Source organism: Aethina tumida, chromosome 3 (assembly GCF_024364675.1).
Source record: "Aethina tumida isolate Nest 87 chromosome 3, icAetTumi1.1, whole genome shotgun sequence".
NCBI lineage: Eukaryota > Metazoa > Arthropoda > Insecta > Coleoptera > Nitidulidae > Aethina > Aethina tumida.
Genome location: NC_065437.1, coordinates 15,014,341 through 15,036,864, shown reverse-complemented (window position 1 = coordinate 15,036,864; position 22,524 = coordinate 15,014,341). Strand labels below are relative to the sequence as shown.

Genomic DNA, 22,524 nt, shown 5'->3' with positions numbered 1-22,524 from the left:
GATTTATGTACATGGACATATTAAACAACAATTTGCTTTCATATATTGAAGAAATGATGATTAATAAATGTGTTTCAACATGAAAAGATTTTAAATTTTGACAGATTGATTAAAAGACCTGAACATCGATATTTCATCTTAGTCGTCTCAATGTCCAGACATCAAACAACCATTTAAAACCAAATTCGACATAAAAATTTTACAATCTTAGTAATCACAGCTATTCAGGAAGATTGCAGGAATGTAGACTTGAAAGTATATTCTAAATATGGTGAGTCTAAGCCACTGAAATGGGTCAAAATTATAAAATAAATAGGATATTATACAAATTGTTAATGTAAAATTAAATAATAAATTACAAAATTAAAGTTGCTATAATTATGTTCAGCTCTGTTTAGAAAAATATATTTAATATTTTATAGAATAATATAGTAGTTTTTATAATACTGAATGAAACAACAGTAGTAATTTAATATAATTTTAAAAGTACTCTAATTTTTTATGACTTTTTGCTAACACATATGCTATTAATATTTTACGATTGTGCGTAAAATTTTACTATAAAATCACTGTAGAATTTTTTTTATGTTATTTAACATTTGCATAATTTCTGAACAATCAAAAGCCAATTTCTCGGTTAGTTAATAAAAAGTATTGGCTAAGCGATTGCAGCCGCTGTTTAGCAATTACTCGTGAACTTGCAACAGAACTTTACGTCTGCTAACCTGAATTATTTATTGTGCAGGCCGTTTTTTCCTCATTTAACGAAGCCATCGAGTCTATTAGCGGCAAATAGAAAGTCATTAAATTGTCAAGCGTGTGTTGTTGGCCGACACAAGATAAGTTGTAATGTTCATGTCGTGAAATTATTTCACTGCTGGCGGTAAACGGCTGTTATTAATAAATTATTAATAAAGTGCGTGCGGAAAAAATTGGCAGTGATTTATTACGCGTAAAATGCGATTTTTTTCGTCAATCGTCACGTCGTCAACGTCCGATCTTGCCTTTCATGCATGAGAAATATCTGTGTCAGTTCAAACTCATCGTATTTACATGAAACGGACATTATTCTCAAAAATTAATGCTCAATCAAGCGACTTGTAGGCAAATGTGAGTTTCCTTATTTAAATAACGACCTGAAAGCGGCTCGGACAGCAATTAATATGCCCGTAGATGTCTCGAGAAAGAGATTCAATTCGGAAAATCCTAGGAATGATTAATGCCCGTGCAAGAACAAACGACCGGCCACGTATATGGAAGAAATACGACGAGCCCGGATAAAAGCCAGAGTCGCAGCAATAAAAATAAACGAACCGGGATCAAGGTCAATTGCATCTGCCACGAAAATTTGATTCGAACGAATTAAATCGCCTAATTCAATCGTATCGTGTCTACGAAATTTGTTATTCCATTAAAGAACAATGCCGACGCGAAACGTGTGCCGAATTCAATTTAAATGCTGATTTTTCGGACGAGTATGCTAATTTACGCCGTGGGGCGGGGGTTGATACGACTTACTGAATTATTAAATCGCAATTATACACCCGATATTGAATTATTTCGGATGCAAATGGAAATACAACAACGGCCTGTTGTACAAATTCGATTGCGTCCCCTCGACGCCCGGTTTTGCATATTCTTACGCCTGAAATGTGCTGAAAAAAATCATTAGCAACATATAAATTAATTCGCGTATGCATCCGACGGTTTGTAAACTATTCGGCGGATTAAACAACTCGTTGCTGAATTCAAACAGCATGCGAACACTGATTCGATTGTGTACCTCGTTGCTTAATTGATGTCGAATCGTGCACAAACATAAAACTTCCATAGTGTTCCAGGTGTAATTTATCGAAACGATGTAAACAGAATGGCAAATTAATTTAAATAATAACTGTGTTCCATTGTTATTTGGTTATGTCGATTTTGATCCTAATTGATAAAACTGGTCGACGCGAAATAATGAACTCGTGTGTCGAGGGTAAAAAAATCGACCAACCCATCGAAAGAACTCGGTGCCTGGCCTCCATATGAATTTCTTCGACCGTGGTAGCGGTATTCGCCAATGACCCCGATCGTTATCGAGTTCTGTTTGAAAAACGGCGGTTTTCAATTTAATTTTTGCTCCTGATTACTCTAATTGTCTTAGGGACGTTCAAAGAACGGCAACAATACAAGGTGTTTCAAGGAAATAAAAATAAACATTACAACAGAAATATCTAAAAAACGGGTTTTTATTCAAAATCAATTAAAATCACCTTTTTCTTCTAAATTGTACAACGTATATGAAAAGCTTTTATAAATAGTTTTAAAAAATATTTAATGGCCTAGAAAATAGGGCAAAAACCAGAAGTTTATTACTTTGAATTGCAGGTATGCATTTTAGGATAATACATACCAAATTTAAACAAAATTGTTCCAAAGGTTACGGAAATATAGATAAAAAACATTTTTTTAAATTTACATTTGAGGGGCTATGTTTTCTTCCGGAGAAACTTTAGAACAAAAATTATTTAGACTTGCTTCATTATTGGACGTAAATTGTTCTTGATCATAATAATTAATAACAAAATTGAATTGTTATTTTAAATAACTTATGTGATAATTTTTAACAGATGTTTAAATTGAGTATGATATTAAGTAATAACTAAGTTAATAAGCTACTTTTTCCGACCTATATTCGTTTATTATGTTTTCCCACGTTGGGATAAACCTTCGTAACACAATCAGAGAAAAACAGTTGGATGAACCGCTGCCAGTTAAACGTTATCATCTGCGTTCACCTCGTACGTTTTCCACATCTTAAACAGCGAATTAAACGACACGAAAACCTATTGCGCGGAAACAATGAGTTTTTCCGAAGGTTGCAGATTACGGTGGATCCTTAAATATGACTTACATGTGTCGACCATGAAAATTTTATTAAACTTTTTTGTATTTTTTACATGTGTCGACCATGAAAATTTTAAATAAACTTTATTAATCTTTACATTTTTTTACATACTTCGACCATGAAAATTTCTAATAAACGTTTATATTTTTTAGCTGAAATTTAAATTTTTATTGCATCATAGATATTTCCATTATATTTTTATAATTTCATTGGAAATTAATGTTTAATTAAATTTGCCTTTGTGATTTTTAATAAAAATGTTTTTTTAGTAAAAATGTTTAATTTTTGCTATTTTTAAATATGATTTAATTTAATTTAAAAAAATTTTTGATGCACCTCATAAACGAAATAAATATTTTTTATTGGTATTTAATTTACATAAATTTTATTAATTAAATTTTATATTGTTTTAAAGAATTTTATAGAGTATTTATTAATTATAAACCAATAATTTTTAACATGAAATTTTATATTGTTTAAACCTTTTGTGAAGAATTTCTATTAACATGCTTTTTGTCCATTTTAGTACAAAATTTATATTTTGTTTCATTTTACAACCTTTCAACAATTACATGATTCAATGATGAATTTCTGGTGTTTAATGATTTTTGATTTTTGTATTATTTTAGAATATGTACTTTCTTTTAAAAGTATTTAATTAAAATTTTTAATTTCTTCTGTATTAATTTTCTTATATTTTTGCCAGTTTACGTAAATTTTAATGAATATTTCAAATTTCTTACTAAATATTAAGTTTCATAACACTTAATTACATTTTTTATAAATGTGATATACATGTTTTATATTTTTTATGAATGTTTTAAATTTCTTGTTAAATTTTAAGTTTCATAAGTCTTAATTATATTCTTCTTTATATATGTATAATAATATTTTCATATATTTTACATTTTTTAATGAATTTTAGGTGTTTTTATGATTTTCAAGGAATGATTATTTTTTATGATTATTGCTGCGTCGCATCCGTTGTACTGTTAAGGAATAATTACGATGCGAAATGGAATCCTATTCAACTTTTAAATGGTACAAAAGACAGACAATTCTAAATTGAAATGTATTTACTGAACAATATACACCGAAGCCCGAGAAAGAACCTATTGAGTCGTCGGAGAAGACCCGATATCTGCTTTACGAGTCAACAGCGAGTGAGAATCAAAATTGCAACGTCGTCGCATTCATCAAAGGTCAAATATGAAACCGTCAAGGTTTTTCCGACGTGTTCTCTCTCACAGTTTCACGTACCGAGTACATTAATCAAGGTTTTCTTTTCGTTTAACGTGAAATATGATCTTTGCAAAAAACTATCGTTCATTTTACTATTTAATTGTGAAGGTTCGTAATGTATACGACGCGATAGGTAAATATATTCAATAAGTCCATATAAATAAATCAAGATAGCATCGAATTCGTGACTCTTCATGGTGTTATTAGGAGACGCGGTAATTTCTCTCCGCTTGTATTTAGATATGTGGGATACAATTTTGCCAATAAAGTCACACGACTTTGCTCATTTTTACCCGTGATATTAATTAAAGTAGGAAGAGAAAGTGAACGACAGGCAAATATATTACTGCAACATTCCCTTGGGTTCAACATTTTTAAACTTCCCATTACTAATATGAATCATTCCAAATTAATTAGAAAACCTTCGTTTATAACTGGTTGTTTGGTTTTTGTGTAGCATGTTAAACAGCGTAAACATAAATATTGAAACAAACCGAGTTATTGGACTGGAAGTTCGTTTACCTAAAGCGCATTGGCATAAGGTGAATTTATCTCGAGATAATAAATCGCTGGAAATTTATTCATAATGACCTTTCGCCCGGTCGGAACATTCCAGGTATTTACGTATTCAGCGATAAAGCTGACGTCCAAAGAATGCGGTCGAAACGTAAGGTTTTTACCTGTCTAATCCTCCGGTTTCCAACCCTTAAGACGGCAACGCCGTTTCGTACCAGTACGACAATTTTCGCGTAACAATATTGTTTCGCTCGCCGTTTTTCATGTTTAAACAACGTGTCCCGTATAATAATAACCGGCCGCGAGGTGTCTCAAACATTATAACAATCCTCAAACCGCCGCATGATTCACGCGTCGTAAACGCACGCGGGTTTTAGTTATCGTTTGATTTGCAGAGAGGAGAAGCGGAAAATAGGTGCCGGTGGGATTCAATGTTCGATTGTGACAAGTGTTTGTATGTGTGTCGCTTATGTCGCGTGCTAAAATGACGAAGAACAAGCAGCAACTGTTCCCGCTGAGGGCGTCGTTCGCCACCCTCAGTCGCAGGTTTAAAAACAAGGAGAAACTCAAAAGGTATTTTTTTAAATATTATCTTTTATGATAGGAAAATTACATACTTTCAATTTTGTTCCAAATTGGTTGACTCTTGACAGTTTTGCACTTTTCTGGGGAGGAGAGGAAAATTGATATACGTTGATTGAATAAACCATATTTTGATATCTTTTTTTGTATCATTGATTACATATTTTTATTTTATTAAAATGGAATTAGTAAAAAATATATATGCACATATACACAGACCTTAGAAATTCGTGGAGATTTTTACGATGAGGGGCCTAATTCCCATTGTAAGCTCAACCAAAAATTTAGGAGGAAACTACGTATTAAATCTGTCATCTGTTAAGTAAATATTATTAATATCGTTTATTTTGATAATAAACATTGAAGTTTATGTAATACAACAAATGAATCATTCATAACTCTGTAACTACTCACCCTACTTTAGCGAAAGGCTTTGTATAGAGAATAAAAACATATCTCCATATAACATTTACTTTAAAAAATAAGTGATAGAGCCCATATGGCATTGGGCAAATTTTACTTAGTTTGGCATTTAATTTATATTTTTATACGAAGTTGTTCTATTAAAAAGTTATTAAAGGGGGGTCACTGAATATCAAATTTAGATAGAACTTACAGTAGTGACCAAATTTGATAAAATATTTTAAAAATATAAGTTGCCAGTTACTATAATGTTTATTCTTTTTTCTCTGTTATTGTTGTGTCTACTACTGTGCAATCTAATTTTAATTTTAAATTATAATTCAGCGTTACCAAGACCGACAGAAAAAGAAGATGTTATTGTTCGGGCTGTAATGATGAAAATATTTTAACTGGCTTAACTCATGGATATTGCATTATTCAGTTTATTTCGTTTTTTATACAATTAGTAATTTAGTAATGTTTAAAATTTGTAAAAAACGTGACTTAACCAATCAATTTGAAGAGGCTTAATATTCAAAATGACTGTGATGTGTTAATACGGTGTTTCGTCTCAATGGCTGTGACGTTCTTTTGGGTATCGAAATAAACGGAGTTAAGCCAACGAGGTGCCTCGAAGGAGAACCGATCATCTCGAAAAAGAGCTATAACAGCCCAGCAGGTGCTTTTTGAAGAAGAGAAAGGTGAATTATATGGACCTGGAAACAGATTAGCTCTAAATATGAAATTTATTTATTCATAACAATGAAATCAATCATTTTATCTTTAAAAGCTTCTTCTCGAGTTGTAACTCGAAAACAAATCATCAAATCGCTTAATTTTTTTCTGCTTATTTTGTATATGTCTCTCTGTACAATAATCCTCCTTTCCCAAAAGTTTTGAGCAAAATTCGACACCTTTTCAAATCTGTGCCATTTTGGTAAATTCATTTTTTTTTTTTCATAATTATAGCTAATATATCGATTAACTCGCTTAAAATTCATTTTTTTCATTTGAATTTTTAAATAAATATCTCTTCCAATTTTTAAAATATGTGATGCCGTTTTATTTAAAAAGTTCCCAAACATCATCTTTTAGATATGCCCCTTAAACAAAATATCAGTAAAGTCATTTTTTAGAATATATGTTTTGTAGTTCTTTTTATAATTTCAGTTTAAAATAAGAATACTACAGAAAGTTTATCTCAAAATCATATTTTAAATGAGTGGCTTCTAAAAAAGTTATTTTAAAATTTACTATCAATATCTATCTTTCTTAAACTATCTGTTTATCTTGAAATGGTCAGAAATTCCAATGCAACAATCAATAGAAAAATTGAAATCGGGACACACCGTAAACTTCAGAACTGCATCAGAAATAACTTCACGAATGTGACTAATCGTTTCGTGTGTTTCATTTCGTTAAAGTGCAACGTAATTTGTATTAAAACAAACCGCCGGTCGTGAACTAGAAGTCGACAGCCTTGTTCCCGCCGTCGTTCGTTTTGTTGACCTCCATTTCGGTGATCAGCCTCACCTTCATACACAGTCGTTTTTTTTATTAATTGGCATATCGAAAATCACGTTAATTAATCCGTTTATCCGTTTTAATATCCAACCAACCACACTTGTTCCACACTACTTGTACCTAAAGGGCGGTTGATTCCAATAATCTGAGCCTCTATTCAGTAGATCGAATATTGCACTCGATTGTCTGGAATGCAGTTTGTGATAATGCACAAAACGAACCCACGTTGCGTTGCCTATTTACTGTTCGATTCATTCTACCTGAATAAATTTGCATTTGTAACATTGTCGAGATGATTATATAAATAGATGTGGTCAATACTAGATTTTCCATTGAGTCAAACCAAATTAAATCAAAGCTGAAGCCAGAGGGGAAAATATTTGTGTAAATCACTTGTTGGAATGTCAATAATTCAAACTGTGTGACTCCCTTAATCACACTTTTCTGGAACAAGACAAGAGGTAACGATTCGTGTTTACAGTGAAACCTACTCTGCTTCTGTCGCTAATCGCAACGGCACAAAAACGGTAAAAGCCTCCGTGACAGATTTTTGCACCAATTAATCAATTGCATGCACCTCCACAAACGTCCCGGTTGTTATCGATTCCGTACCTTAATTACACCCACCGTCTGTGAAGGTGGCCGCAAACACCCCCTGCGATACACATCTGTTGACGGTCCATATCGATTGAAAATCTCGGTGTACGGCGGAGCGTGCGGCCGAGCCGATGAGAGCGCGTGTGCCCTCGAAAACCCGTCCCCTCGTCGTCCGGTTCGCGATTCCCTCTTTCGCACTAGGTCGCGGGAATGCCGCGGGTGCACTGACGCTTCGCTTGTGAAGGTCAGGGTTGAAAATTGGGCGATATCGGGCCATATGGACCGTGTGTGAGATGCGTCATGGTCGGCTGTTGTGATGGCACGCAAACAGTGAGTATTTGGACGTGCAGATTAATCATTACGTATGCCCGATGCAAAAACGTGACTTATTATAAAACATACGTTCATATTTTGTGTGCACGTACGTGTGAGGTGTTTTATGATTCACGTATAACGTTACATTTGATGGGGAATGTTGGCCATACGGAACATCCCCACAATTCAAATCGATTGACGATGGTCAGTTAATAAAAGCAAGCATTCCGCACGACGTGTCACGTTTAATTATGTCGCCGGCAACAGAACATCGAATCGTGGTCGTGTTGTCCCTGCCCGACATTAATTCCTTATAAATTATGCCGTGTGCTCCGGAGGCATCTAAATGTCCGCACTGTCCGATTTCAATTGGCAACATGTGCCGTCGTTTCGCGTAAATCATTCTCGATCCTATGTCCTGTAATTGCAACGGGGTTGTCGGCAAATTGGTCCTACTTAAGATAATTTATGAGCTGGACAAGAGGGACAAGGTGGAGTGGATCTTTTTAATTATCAGTTGGTGGTGATTACTGTGATGTATAACCAGAGTAATCCTCACAATAAATCAGCAAATGTTTGCTGATCATTGTTTGTTTGAAGGATCAGTACAACACGACGCTTTTGCCAATGTTGGCACAGCATATTAAGTACCATTCGTAATGCGACGTGAGATTTAATAATCAGATTATTTTTATGTGATTTTAATTATCCGTGACTCATAAAGGATTAATTAATACACGATATTGTTATATTCTTAGTCACAGTATTGTTCAAAATTCTACTCGTTAATCTCCGATCACCATCAACCTAATTTAACACGATCGTTAATAGTTTTATATATCTATAATCTAGGTCAATGTCAGCGCCACTTTTAGAAAACAATTTGAATATTCGACATGATGAAGCTGTCAGCGAGAGCGAGCATTCGGTTGAGTCTCTCCGTGAGATTCCCGATAGTCCGCGATGAATTTCACACTTTGATCTCTGAGCTTCTCTCCACCCTTCACCCTCCACAGATGCACCAAAACAATCGCTAAAAACCACTTCGTTTATTTTACAGAGATGTGCGAACGGTGGTGCTGCAGAAGGGCACGTCGGGCCTGGGCTTCAACATCGTGGGCGGCGAGGACGGCGAAGGTATATTCGTGTCGTTCATATTGGCCGGCGGGCCGGCCGATCTGTGCGGCGAATTGAAACGCGGCGACCAGATACTCAGCGTGAACGGCGTCAATTTGAGGAATGCGACGCATGAGGAGGCCGCCCAGGCCCTCAAGGTATGTGGGGTAGGTCACGAAAGCAAATTTTTTTTATTTTCTTTTTATTTCTCTATCGACTAACGTGTTTTATCGGAGGGTTTGTCACACTCATAGAAAATGTTATTTTAAGTTTAAGTTATTTGTTTTCCTCAGATCGGTGAAGTTGTTTGTACAAACGAAGGAAAGGATTCTGGTGTAGTTGTTAGTACCACATTTTCATTATATTTTTATACATAAAACTGTGTTTTTTTCCATAGTACTCGTCGCAGTACGTGTGTTTGCACTACTTTTAAAATGTTTTGCTTTTACATGAGTTTATCATTACCTAGAAGTTGTGGTTGAATTTGAAGTGATTTAACTAACAAATGACCTAGTGAACCAAAATGTAACCCCATTATTAACGTGCACTCATGTTTTTAGGGTACAAGCAATACAGTAAACATCGTAGTACAATATAGACCTGAGGAGTATAATCGTTTCGAAGCCAAAATACACGATTTAAAACAACAAATGACAAATCCCATCACTAGCGGAACATTACTTAGGACATCACAGAAGAGATCTCTTTACGTTAGGCAAGTTATCAACCACTAAGAACCGAGATGAGTCATTTTAAAGTGATCATTTGCAGGGCTTTATTCGATTATGACCCACAAAAGGACGACGGTTTGCCGAGTCGAGGTCTGGCGTTCCATTACGGCGACATCCTGCACGTGACCAACGCCAGCGACGACGAATGGTGGCAGGCGAGACGCGTCCTCAACACTGGCGACGAACAAGGTATGGGCATCGTGCCCTCGAAGAGACGCTGGGAGCGCAAGCAGCGGGCCAGGGATCGTTCGGTCAAGTTCCAGGGACACATGCCGAACATCCTCGAAAAGGTAAGGATCTTCGATCCCACATCACAATTAATTAATAACAATTGTAAACAGCCTTGATAAACATTCACGCTGGCTAAGTAAACAACGCGATTATAAAATTAGATAAGAACGACGATAAAGATTGCAAAACAGTTACAAACGCTGCGATAAGATATGCAGTGGTTTCATTTGTGGGCGCGAGTGACAGTAACATGTCGTCAGAGAAAGTGTGCAACAAGTGCAAGTGTAAAGAGTTGCCCTTGCAAAAGTTGGTGAGATGCGTTTGGTGCATGCTGGATTTTTGCGCAAATTGTGCGGAACTCCAGCCGAAAGAGGTGGACTGTTTGCAATTGAAAAAGCGCAGGTTGAAGTTTATATGTAGGAAGTGTTCGAAACATTTATGTAAAATTCGAGAACAATTTAACGTATGTTACCTAAGTTTTCGAGGACTTGGTTTTAATGGTGCATAAATTTGCAGCAATCTACGTTGGATAGGAAAAAGAAGAACTTTTCGTTCAGCAGGAAGTTCCCGTTCATGAAAAGTAAAGATGACAAATCAGAAGATGGCTCAGACCAAGAACGTAAGTTTTCCTTCATGGAGCAGTTTATGTTAGTTACAATTCCTTGTTAGTTTTAAGTTAGTTATTTTTTAGTTGTTATCTCTTCTCGATTTACCCTTATTTTATTTGGTAGATAATTTTTTATTTTATTTTACCTTTTAGTATCCCCCTCTGCCACCAATAACTCTGCTAATGATACAGAACAAAATCCCAAATGTAAGTACTTTATACTAACTTTCTGAAATGGTTTTCCCAAAAATTACCCACTAATTATTGTTTTCATTAATTAACTAACTCTTGATAAAATATGTATTTAAACAGATAGTAGATTATTTTTAAATTTTTATTTATTTTTTAACAATACAAGATTCCACGATAAGATGTACTCGTAACGTAGTTTTGATGTTAACTTGTAAGTTTAGAATCTTTTACTAATATTTAATAATCCATTTGAATTCTTACACATTGATAAATCATATCATTTGAATTACCAAGAACCATTTGTCATTAACTCTTGAACTCACGTTTTGTTTTTAATTTAACATAACACTTGTGTGGTGCCTTGATTGAAACCTAACGGATTCGTTTTCTGTTCCAGCGTTCATGCTGTGCTACACGCAGGAGGACGCGAATAATGAAGGTACAGTATTAACTGATTAACCTACTTTCTAAAATATTATACAAAGCATTTGTTGTTTTGGTTAACTACATAAATTTTTCTTTTGGCTTCTTTCTGTGTTTCATATAGTACAGGTGAAATATTATATCGTGTTGAGCTACCTTACATGGAAGAGATCACGTTAATATATCTGGAGAATAATGATAGTAATGACGACTATAGTAAGTGTTAGTGTTGTGAGAATGCATGGCGATATCTATATTACGTAAATAAACAGTCAGCGCCCCCTTGCACTGATCCAGCGTGTTGTTTATACGAGACTCATTGAAGTTGTCACAACAGTCTGCGTTTTGCGACCATTTTTTATATACTCAGCTGCATCTGTTCACTCATTTCGCTCACTGCATCTAAAAGAATGCCTAAACACAACATCACTACTTTCGCATCAACCCCTTTTCGTTCCACCCTAATGTTATTAGTTAGTAGTGTTGTGTTTAGGGTGCCATCTATTTATTTTTTTATTTTTACCAACAGAAATATATGATTTATGGGAATATATTTCTGTGCCATCATCAACAATAACAGCCAACGTAAACTGAAAGAGGAACCGCAATAAAATTATGTAATAAAAAACAGACACTAACACGAATTATTTTATGATTTTTTCATTTATCATTCTTGTGCTTCAAATAATGTGACTAATGTTCGTTTTACCAATTGTGTGAACTAGAGACTCTTTAGATTAGTAGAACAGGCTTACTATATGTTTCACTAACTAGTTTTACTAATGTTTTGAAAATTTTGTTTGAGTTCAATAGTTTTTTGTGTTTTCAAAATTTTTGTTTCACATTCTAGCAACCAACAAAAAAAAAACATTTATTGTTTGCTGGATACTCACTGATTTTATTAGATGCAATAGTATTAATGATTATTTTGTAATTTTGTTAGATAACTTCTGGTAAAATTATTATTTATTTCGACAATTTATAGTGAATAATTTTTTTAATGGTAAAATCTATTTAAGGAAAGGACTGACAAAATTTTTTGTAAATATTGCTTCAAGCAATAACTGAATGCTTATAGAATCGTCACATTATTTCAAGTGTGCATTCAAAAATTGTACTTCAACTGATTATATAAATACAGTGATAACTTTATTCGCCAGCCACACCCGGGATGTATTAGATCATTCTAGAAATAAAAAACTGATAAATAAATTTACAAACATCTGACTGTTCATTGAAACATTTAAAATTGTTGAATTTTAATTAAAAAGATCTTCTATGGCCCAACGATTTTGTCAATTGTACATAAGTCAAGTTTTGTACAAGTACAATTTTTGAAATGGCCATTATCAATCATATAGGTCGAATGTGCAAGTTTTTAGCCTCCTAAAAAAAACGACTAGAAAATTTCTGCATTAACATAGTTCTTAGGCACGTACTAGATTTGGTACGTAAGTAGGTCGATTTTTGTATTTTTATGTTTATTTTGCAGATTTGCCATTTATTTCTTACTTTTTAATGATGCGTTTGATTTTTCGATGACATTTTTTACCTTTGTCGAATTCCAAATACATTTTATTATATAACAAATTTTGATGAGAATTTTTAGAGGTTATTTAACATGTTTTTAGCTTCTTTTATAGGGTATTAACTATTTTTATCACTTTGTGAATGTCTTGTTCAGTTCAATTGTTATGTCAGTAGTTAAACCTTGGATAGTTCAAGTTTTATTAGCTTACTAGACGGTAGAATAAATTTTGAACGAACATTCCATTACATTTTACCAAAGCCATCAAAATTTAAGAAAAAAAGATCCAGAAGACTTGACCTCCAAAAATTAAATACAATTCTTGAGATAAAGCCCGAGTGCTTTCTCTTCAGACTTGATATTTAATAGGCCGAAACAATCTTAACAGTCACATTAAATCGTCTATCTGTTATTTGCAGGCAATGAGGAATCTGTTCTGTCATACGAACCGGTCCAGCAATTACAAATCACGTACACAAGACCAGTCATCATTCTTGGTCCGCTCAAGGATCGCATTAACGATGATTTAATATCCGAATTTCCGGAGAAATTCGGCAGCTGTGTGCCACGTAAGTATCCAATTTGTTTATGCTAATTGTGCATTGACTAAATTTCAATTTGAAATGCAGATACAACAAGACCGAAACGCGAATACGAAGTGGATGGTCGTGACTACCACTTTGTGGCGTCCCGCGACCAGATGGAAAAGGACATCCAGAACCACCTTTTCATAGAAGCTGGCCAGTACAACGACAATTTGTACGGCACATCGGTGGCTTCCGTTAGAGAAGTGGCAGAGAAGGGCAAACACTGCATCCTCGACGTCAGCGGCAACGCCATCAAGCGATTGCAGGTCGCACAACTATATCCAATCGCAATTTTCATCAAACCGAAATCCGTCGAGTCGATCATGGAGATGAACAAAAGAACGACCGAAGACCAGGCCAAGAAAACTTACGAGAGGGCTCTTAAGATGGAAATGGAATTCGGAGAGTACTTCACAGGTACATTCAATTTATATAAATTAATTTTAACAGCTAACCGATTTTTGTGTGAACTTTCAGCCGTCGTACAGGGTGACACACCAGAGGACATCTACGACCAAATCAAGGAGGTGATCAATGAGCAATCGGGACCGAACATCTGGGTACCCGCCAAGGAGAAACTGTGACCCATGGCCCCCCCGGTGTGGACATTGCCCACGCGTACTCGCCTGCACTGATAACCGCCCAGCCGCTGTCCCATTGTATACCCCGCCCCGAAACGCTCTGTCCCCATCCCAAGTCCCTCAAAAAAATAGATATACTCAAGGCTGAAGCTGACGAGACGTTGTTGTTATGTGCAGTGCCTCCATTCTCTGCGTGCTTGCGAACAGCTCATCTAACTTATTCATTTGTTATTGACAAATACACAAGTAGAATAAGGTTTAATATTTTAGTGTTTGGTGATCCAACTACTAAGTCATCTGCTTGTATAGATGTGGATGCGGTTCGAGTCGCAAGAACCGATTACGTGCAATTCTTGTTGATTATTGTTTTATTTATCTTGCTCAATTAACTCATCGAGATTGGGTTGATTATTGGTTTTATGTATAGGCTATTCTATCTCTATTTAGGAAATTGTAAATGGTTAAGATAGAAAAAAGTGAATCTCCATTTCTGCAATATCCGGGCGGATATTCTGATTCTTGGAATTAATTGCTCCCGTTGGTTCTTACGTTTCGAAACGCGACTTCTGAGCCCCTTGTTTCATATTATGCACTTGTGTTATTTAACAAATTTATTAATATATTATATATAGTCAAATTTTCAAAACCGTTTATAATAGCCAATTGTTATTTGACATATAGGTAGTTTTATCAATGTTTTTTGTAGTGAATGTATATTTAAATTTAAAGGATTACCCTGCCAATAATTTAAAAAATGAAGAGGAAAATTGTATATACACAAATGATCTATGTGTAGCATATAACAGACATCTGTTACTGTTAATTGACAAAGTTGTGACCTAACTTATTTGAGTTAATAAAACACATTTTACTACTTCTTGTGTATTTTTTCACTCAAATATTGTAATAATTGTATAACCCTAGAATTGTAACACTGTTTTCTAACTTATCAAAACTATAATATTTATAATACGTTTTATGTTTTGAATTGAACTTGTAGGAAGAGTAAAAATACATAAGGATAATTAGTAAGTATTTTATTTGCATAACAAGTTAATTGTGATTTTCAACTTATTATATATATTTAAATAGTAAACAACATTAGAATATAAGAAGTATGTATAATTGTATAAAATAAAACAACTACAACAATCTACCAGTTACTTACGTACTTTAGGTAATAGAATAGTCAGTAAAAATATATAATATATTAAGAGTTAACGGTAAATAAAATACACACTTTGCAAAATATATCTTAAAGTAATGGGCGTAATATGTTGATTATAAATGTTAGATTTATCTATTTTTATCACATGTTATAAGAATAGGTTCTTTTTATGATGCCCGCTACTTAAAGATCTATATACAAAATTTAAGTAACTCTGGAATTACTTATACATCGTAAGCCTTTTATTGTTTTTTGATATATATTTAAAAATAGAGGATTCTTAAATAATAATAGGACAGTAGAGTATTTTATATATATATGAGACTTATTGTTAACCGAGTTGCGTCCGGAATGTACCTGTAAACTGAGTACAAAAGAAACACTACAGTACAAAACAAATGGTTTTCTCTTTTTTAATTATTATGCATATACCTACAAAACAACATACGTTCTCATAGGCAACTAACTATTCAACGATTTGTAGCAGTTTATTACTAGAGGTTCATATAACTAGAGTTCTCTCACATACTTTAGAGGCATCGTTTATTTCTTCCATTAATAAAATAAACAACGGCAGCAATTGTTCATAACAAATTGGCACACAAAACTTAGCACTATTCAAATATTGCAACTTATCACTGGGGGATGAAATACTAAGTTGGGCACTGGTCATTTGCATTGCTTCTATCACTTATGTCGGCGCACCCGGTTGGAAATATCTCAAGCCATTTATCTGAAATAATCGGTAATTGTGTCATATTTTAACCATACATAATAATAGAGTAGAAAAACATGCAATCCCACAGAATCTACTTACATTTAACGACCCCATTTTCTCTTCGAAGCTTTATCCGCAACCTATAAAATCAAGCTTACAGCCATGCATGCAATAGATAATTAATCAAATCAAAACAAACATGAAATTTTGGTCTTTGACTCAGTTATTTTTTTAACACTACTATAATAATTAAATTAACACAAAATAATTTACGTTAACGGTATCTATAAATCTCGGAAAAAAGGAAAACCCAAAGCATATAATGAAGCTGCGCATAAATTACCATATCAAAATAAGCAAAATTCATGCAATCCATCGTAAAAATGTACCAAAACCTTGTAACTTACGGTCATGTCGTATTCTGTGATGAACGCGGGGATCTCCAGTTGGTCTGGCGACATCACAGAATACAAGTACTCGACTCCTGGCAAACTGTGCACTTTCTGCTTGATGGCCGGTGCCATAAACGTCGTAAACCACCATGTCATCATCTAAAAATTATTATTCATTAATCAGTTATTGGATTGTGTAGAATATTGTATTTACCTTTGTCCAGACGGTCGGATGCACCACGTAGAACGCTTTGAGGTTCTTCTTGTACTTGTAAGGCAACACATTGTATACTTCTTTCAGCCAGGCGAACGAAGGATAATTATTACTAGAAGTCAACGTATGGAAGTAGGCGATCACATAGTCGCCCTTTACTATTGGATCCAACAGCGCTATTAGGTATAATAATGCCTGAAAATAGGTAAAGTTTTAATTTACAAGTGATTGATCGAGGAACATTTAAATGTTATCTGAATATTATAAGGCATTGTTCCAATCGACTGTAGACTTCATTGTCCATCTGCATAAATGGGTCGCAGACCAAACTGTCTGGCGTTAATGTTACTGTCTGTTATCTGGTATCTTTCAGTCAGGAATTTCATGAATAGGCACGCCAACAATGCTCCACATAAGTTGGACCGTATCGTCCATTTCGTTCCACCCGTAACTGATAAATCAATTGGAAACAAAGGGTGTTTGCATATTGTTGTCGAAAGATCAAACTTGTGATGTGGCAACTTTTTTGAATAACTGCGCCACTGGTTGTGTACAAACAATGCGACACGCTAAACACATCCTCGAAATAAACCAATTAATTAGTACCTATTTCATTTGTTGACTGGTAAAATCGTCGAAAAGTAAATACGAAATAATAATAATAATTAATTCACATAGTTAACAACAATGTTAACGTAACAAGGACGTGTATTGATATCAGGAACTATACCCAATTTCACACAATTACCAGATTATTAATCATCTATCGAGTTGCTCCGTTTTAAATAATAAATGCTGTGAAAAACCTCGACAACACACTTTTAGTTATCACTGATTTTTTTAGCCCATAAACATTTGTATGCAAATGTGGAAATTAAATAAAATTTTATAATAAAAAATATGTGACCATAAACACAAATATTTGCAATAATAGAATTAATATTCTTTATATGTCAACCAGATAACAGCAAACAAAAAGATTAATTATTGATATTAAAATAAAAAACTTTTATTTTTAATTCGTTACGGGTTTGTAAAGATGCCTTTACAACAACTTAATCTTGATGCAGTACCATAATTTTATTTAATAAAATCTTGCAAGCAAGAAGACGAATGAAGTGCACAATTTTTTGAGAAGTAATAAAAGATGTGCTCATCATAACAATACAAAATGTGCAGCATTTGTATGTGATCCTAGGTTTAGTGAGTTGTATTAATTTTATAAAAGGTGTGACCATAAACACAAATATTTGCAATAATTGAATTTATATTCTTTATATGTCAGCCAGATAACTGCAAACATAGAATTTAATACACTGATATTAAAATAAAAAAACTTATTTTTAATTCATTTTGAGTTTATAAATATTGATGCCCTTACAAAAATTTAATCTTGACGCAGTACCATAATTTTATTTAATAAAATCTTGCAAACAAGAAGACGAATGAAGTGCACAATTTCTTGAGAGCAGATGTGCTCAGCATAACAATACAAAATGTGAATTTGTGTGTGATCCCAGAATTAGTGATTTGTATCAATTTTATAAAAGGTAGCACAGTGGATTTAGTGAAATAAATTGATTGTACCTGTATTGTTTTACAAAAATTCCAACTCACAATACATTAAAAATCGATATTAAAAAATACAATACCACATTGTGGACTTTTAATATTCGCTCCAGAATTTTCATCTATATTTAGCCTCTTTATTTTATAGCTGACTAATAAAACTGAATTGAGGTGGTTTTAATTTATTTTCGTTAACTAGAGTATTTTTAGAAGAGCTTGATTAGCTTTATACTACATACACACATAAATATTATGTTATTACGTATTATATTTATGCCATATTTAACTATGATGAGTGACTTATGTTGTTTAAATAGATTAAGATAATCAAGTCGTAAATCTGAATTTTTTGGCCCAGATTTTTATTTAAACCAAGATCGTCCACTCACCTTATCTAAATTGATCCTATTGAACGGAAACCATTTTCCAACGAAAACCACAACGGGCCGTCCGAGTCTGTCGACGCCGCTCTGGTAGAGACAGCCGATGCCCGAAACTTCCGTCAAGTCCTCAGCCTTGGCACGCCTCAATAGCCTCTCGTATCTAAAATAAAATTGTTTGTTGAATTACTCGAATTTGCCATTAGGAGTTGTCTATTATGATTGACTGTAGTTAAAAATGTTTCGACGTGGAGCCGCGACATCCACGCGGGGTGTCATTTTAACGGAAGAAACGCCCGACTGGATGCGAGTAACTCGAGCCATTATTTTAAAAGGTCTAGGCGCTATAATAAATCCACCTCGAGTCACCGTCTCATATTTTCAAAACAATTTACTGGACGGGAACGTCGCTATTCATAATGAAATTAAATTCATTAACATTAAGGAAACTTCCCTAAGTACATACATAAATCAAGTGAGGTTTGAAAAAAGTAAATTTACCTCTACGTAATATTTTTTCCGGTAAAACTCGTTACAAGACCATCGTGACGATGGCAAATTCGGTTTGATCCCACATGCTATCGGGCAATAACGCCGATCAATACGAAAAAATTAAGGTCTATTGAATTGTGGAAGGTCAGCAACAACTATTCTAAAATTAGATAAAACGACACACCTTTGTACTTATCCAGAGCTTGCCTTACCACCGTCATTTCCAGAACACAAAAATATGCGCGATAAGAGATGTGTTTAATATGTAAATTGCAAATAGAAACGGGTTGCGACATTCGTTACAGAGAAACCTGACTGACATTCAATTGTGCTAAAAACGAAGACAAATTGTGCTAACGACGCCTCGTACTCATAAAAATGTAACTAGGCGCATCGTTCTTGACGTTTAAATTTCAAAAGCTTGTTTGTTGCTAATGGCGGATTTTACAAAATGTGGCGTTTCCCTAGCCGGTTAATAATGCGTCTCAACCTCATGCTGACATTTACCAACAACAGAAGCAACAGGAAAAACGGGACGGTCGATATTCTGAAGGGTTGAAAATTCGATCGATGCTCAAGCAGAAAAATTGTGCAGTTTAAAAATAGACCGTGATTTATATTAGAATAAAAAGTGGAGATATCACAAAATGATGCACACGATGATTCACATTAATTAATTCGATAATAACCGTGAAATTATTATTATTTCAACAATCTGACACAACTGGACTTTGTAATTTGTTCATAATTAAGTGGTGTGTGTAATTGGGGCAAAAACTGCGCCTTTAAATTTTTTGCAATTACTGGTGAAACTCTTCTGACTTGTTAATGTGTGAATATTAATAAGTGATCAAAGTATTTGTTTGTTAAACAAAACATGCTTTTATAATATTTGGTGGTTAGTCTATCGAAACAGGACGTTAAATATCATTTGTTTATAGCATACAAATTTTATTTAGAACGAAATTATTTCATTAATCAATAACTGTGTGTTTTAAATGTTTAATAAAACAACTAATCACACAAGATTACATTAACAATTATTGTTTGTATCTCAAAGTAAATTTGCAACAGTTCAAGGAGAAATATAAAAATTATGATTATTTTTAGTAGTAAAATGATTGGTTATAACTGTAATGTATATATGTAGAGTTTTTGAAATATCTACGAAAATTGGTGGATTTTGAAAAATAATATTTCTTTTATATATTGGTTATTTTTTTTATCAAATAGTAAATATTTTAATACATAATATAAGATACTTATTTCACAAAAGTACTGTCAAACTAATAACTAATTTTGTAAAATATAAATAATTTAATGAACTTTGAGAAAGAATACAAAAATAATAAGTAGATAATTAAAAAATTCTTTTTAATACTAAATTTATCGACTTTTGTTTAACCAAACTGAAGTTTCAGTTTTATTTCTTTTTCAATATTAACAACATATTAACAGCAATTATTTTAAGAAATACTTCATGACAAAAATATAGTAAATGTCGTCAAACATTGATTTTCCTGATACGTCAGTGGTGTCAGATACTAGAAACTTAAAAATGTTCTTTCAGAGCCACTTTTATTAATAACCTGAAAACTTGTAGGCTTAAAAATGTAATAATAGGATACTTATTTAAAAAAAATACGGTCAACCTTCGTATGGATTTTAATAAAAGAAGATCACAAAATGTGTCAACTTTACGGAGTTTTTTTTTTCAAAAAAATAATAACATATTAAAGCATTAAAAATTCTTTCTTTTGATAGATAGAAACACTGACTTTCAGTCAGTGGTTGCGGATACTCTAGAAACTCTTATTTTTCACTTCACTTTGAAATATATGAAACAAATCAAGCTTAATATAAATATATAATTTGTGATATATTAAATTCTCCTTTAACTGAAATATAACAATATTTGTGGTAAATTCTGGAATAATTAACAAGTTGAAATATTTAATATATTGGAAAAGAATTATTGTTGATTGTTAAATTTAAAAGTAAATTCAACTGGTAGGAATAAAAAAAAAATAATATTGAACGAAGTAATAAAAAAATTTGATTTCAACATCATACATTGTTTATAACAAATTTCTTTCAACAGATAAGTTTAAATGTTCCACAACAAAACAAACATTATTGATTCCAAAGTACAATTTTTTAGGAGTAGCCAAATAAAAATTTTCTTTAAAACAAAAGAATTTTAGAATTAAGATAAAAAAATTATCACACAACAAAACTATTATTATTGACACCAAAGTTACATTACAAAAAATTTAACAAGAGGAGAATAAATAAATAATTAAACATATCAAAGTAAAATGTTTTAAATAAATGTTGAAAATAAAAATATTTCAATTAATAAGTTTAAATGTTCAACGTAGAATAAAACAGTTATTGTTGATTCTAAAGTAAATTTGCAATAAACTCTGCTGGAAGGAATAAAAAATACTGAATATATGTGAAACTAGTAAAATGTTTTAATATCACATAAATTTTTAGTACATGTTTAAAAAAATATTTCAGTTAATTAAATGAACTTTACAAAAAATTTTAACAATGGAAGAATAAAATATAATTAAATATATCAAAGTTAATGTTTTAAAAATAATTTATATTTATATACAAATGTATCCAAAAATTAAAATATTTTAATTAATAAGTTTAAGACAATAAGATAATTATTGTCGATTTTAAGGTAAATTACAATAAACTTACAAGGAAGGAACAAAAAATAATGACAATATGTCGAACTAGAAAAATGTTATGTATTAAATATCACATAATCTTTGTTTAAAACAAAATTATATCAATTAATAAGTATATAAATGTTTAAGCTCAACATAATAATTATTATAATTAAAAAATAATCAATATTTGTCAATGTATTGTTTTAAAATTCGTTGTTTACTTTTAAAATATACAATCGCAATATTTACATACATACTGGATGATGAAAATCAAATTTTCCTATATAATATTCACATGACTTGGTTGTTGTAAGTTGACAACTTACAATCTTAACCGAATATTCGGTGGTTACATTTATGAAAATTAATGAACGCACTTTGCAATTAAAAAATATGCACAACAGCACATTCAGCCGTCAAAATCGCGTCCGTATCATCGGTCGTTATTTCGGTCGTGGACTAAAAATAAGCGTCGGGAAAAAAATAAACAAATTTCCACCTAAATCGTCCACACTTTTCATTCGTGCAACTGCGTGCCGCGAAAACCACGTCGAACCAATTAGTTACCTGTCTTCGTCGATCTCGACCGTGGTCCAGCCCAAAAAGTGCGCCACGCTCGATATAATGTCCGTCGAATATTCCGTCTCCATGTCGCGAAAACGTCTCAATCAATTAACTTTTCCACCGTCCGGCCACGGAGAAAACGCGAATTCAGAACGGCACACACGCGATCCGTTCGCGCATCTGTTCTCGATTGCGATTCGTTCGACGACTGATCCGCTCGTCGTACGTGTGTGTGAACCACCCCGGTGGTTTTGCGCGCATCGACTGCACTTA

The 22,524-nt window shown here is 33.1% G+C and overlaps 2 protein-coding genes across 15 annotated transcripts in view; one reads left to right on the top strand and one right to left on the bottom strand.

Annotated features, from left to right (window-relative positions):
• LOC109601412 (disks large 1 tumor suppressor protein-like) overlaps positions 1–14,941 on the top strand; it is a 211,928-nt gene extending 196,987 nt beyond the window's left edge. For 8 of the 13 annotated variants that reach the window (XM_049965446.1, XM_049965445.1, XM_049965442.1 and 5 more), the window contains 11 exons: positions 9,132–9,354; positions 9,481–9,528; positions 9,748–9,902; positions 9,959–10,208; positions 10,666–10,768; positions 10,910–10,963; positions 11,346–11,387; positions 11,501–11,587; positions 13,319–13,468; positions 13,529–13,903; positions 13,964–14,941. In XM_049965446.1, coding sequence (XP_049821403.1) covers positions 9,132–9,354; positions 9,481–9,528; positions 9,748–9,902; positions 9,959–10,208; positions 10,666–10,768; positions 10,910–10,963; positions 11,346–11,387; positions 11,501–11,587; positions 13,319–13,468; positions 13,529–13,903; positions 13,964–14,070 — 1,594 coding nt within the window. In that variant the 3' untranslated portion in view covers positions 14,071–14,941. The remainder of the gene's footprint in view (positions 1–9,131; positions 9,355–9,480; positions 9,529–9,747; positions 9,903–9,958; positions 10,209–10,665; positions 10,769–10,909; positions 10,964–11,345; positions 11,388–11,500; positions 11,588–13,318; positions 13,469–13,528; positions 13,904–13,963) is intronic. The other 5 variants (XM_049965447.1, XM_049965438.1, XM_049965435.1 and 2 more) reach the window with 4 other exon arrangements.
• A 146-nt stretch (positions 14,942–15,087) lies between these two features.
• The window catches only part of LOC109599692 (protein GDAP2 homolog), a 32,672-nt gene continuing 25,235 nt past the window's right edge, over positions 15,088–22,524 (bottom strand). The window contains exons 8-12 of one of the 2 annotated variants that reach the window (XM_049965449.1): positions 18,518–18,671; positions 16,560–16,754; positions 16,361–16,504; positions 16,053–16,093; positions 15,088–15,968 (exon numbers count right to left, since the gene is read on the bottom strand). In XM_049965449.1, the coding sequence (XP_049821406.1) occupies positions 16,055–16,093; positions 16,361–16,504; positions 16,560–16,754; positions 18,518–18,671 (532 nt within the window). In that variant the 3' untranslated portion in view covers positions 15,088–15,968; positions 16,053–16,054. The remainder of the gene's footprint in view (positions 15,969–16,052; positions 16,094–16,360; positions 16,505–16,559; positions 16,755–18,517; positions 18,672–22,524) is intronic. The other variant, XM_049965448.1, reaches the window with a different exon arrangement.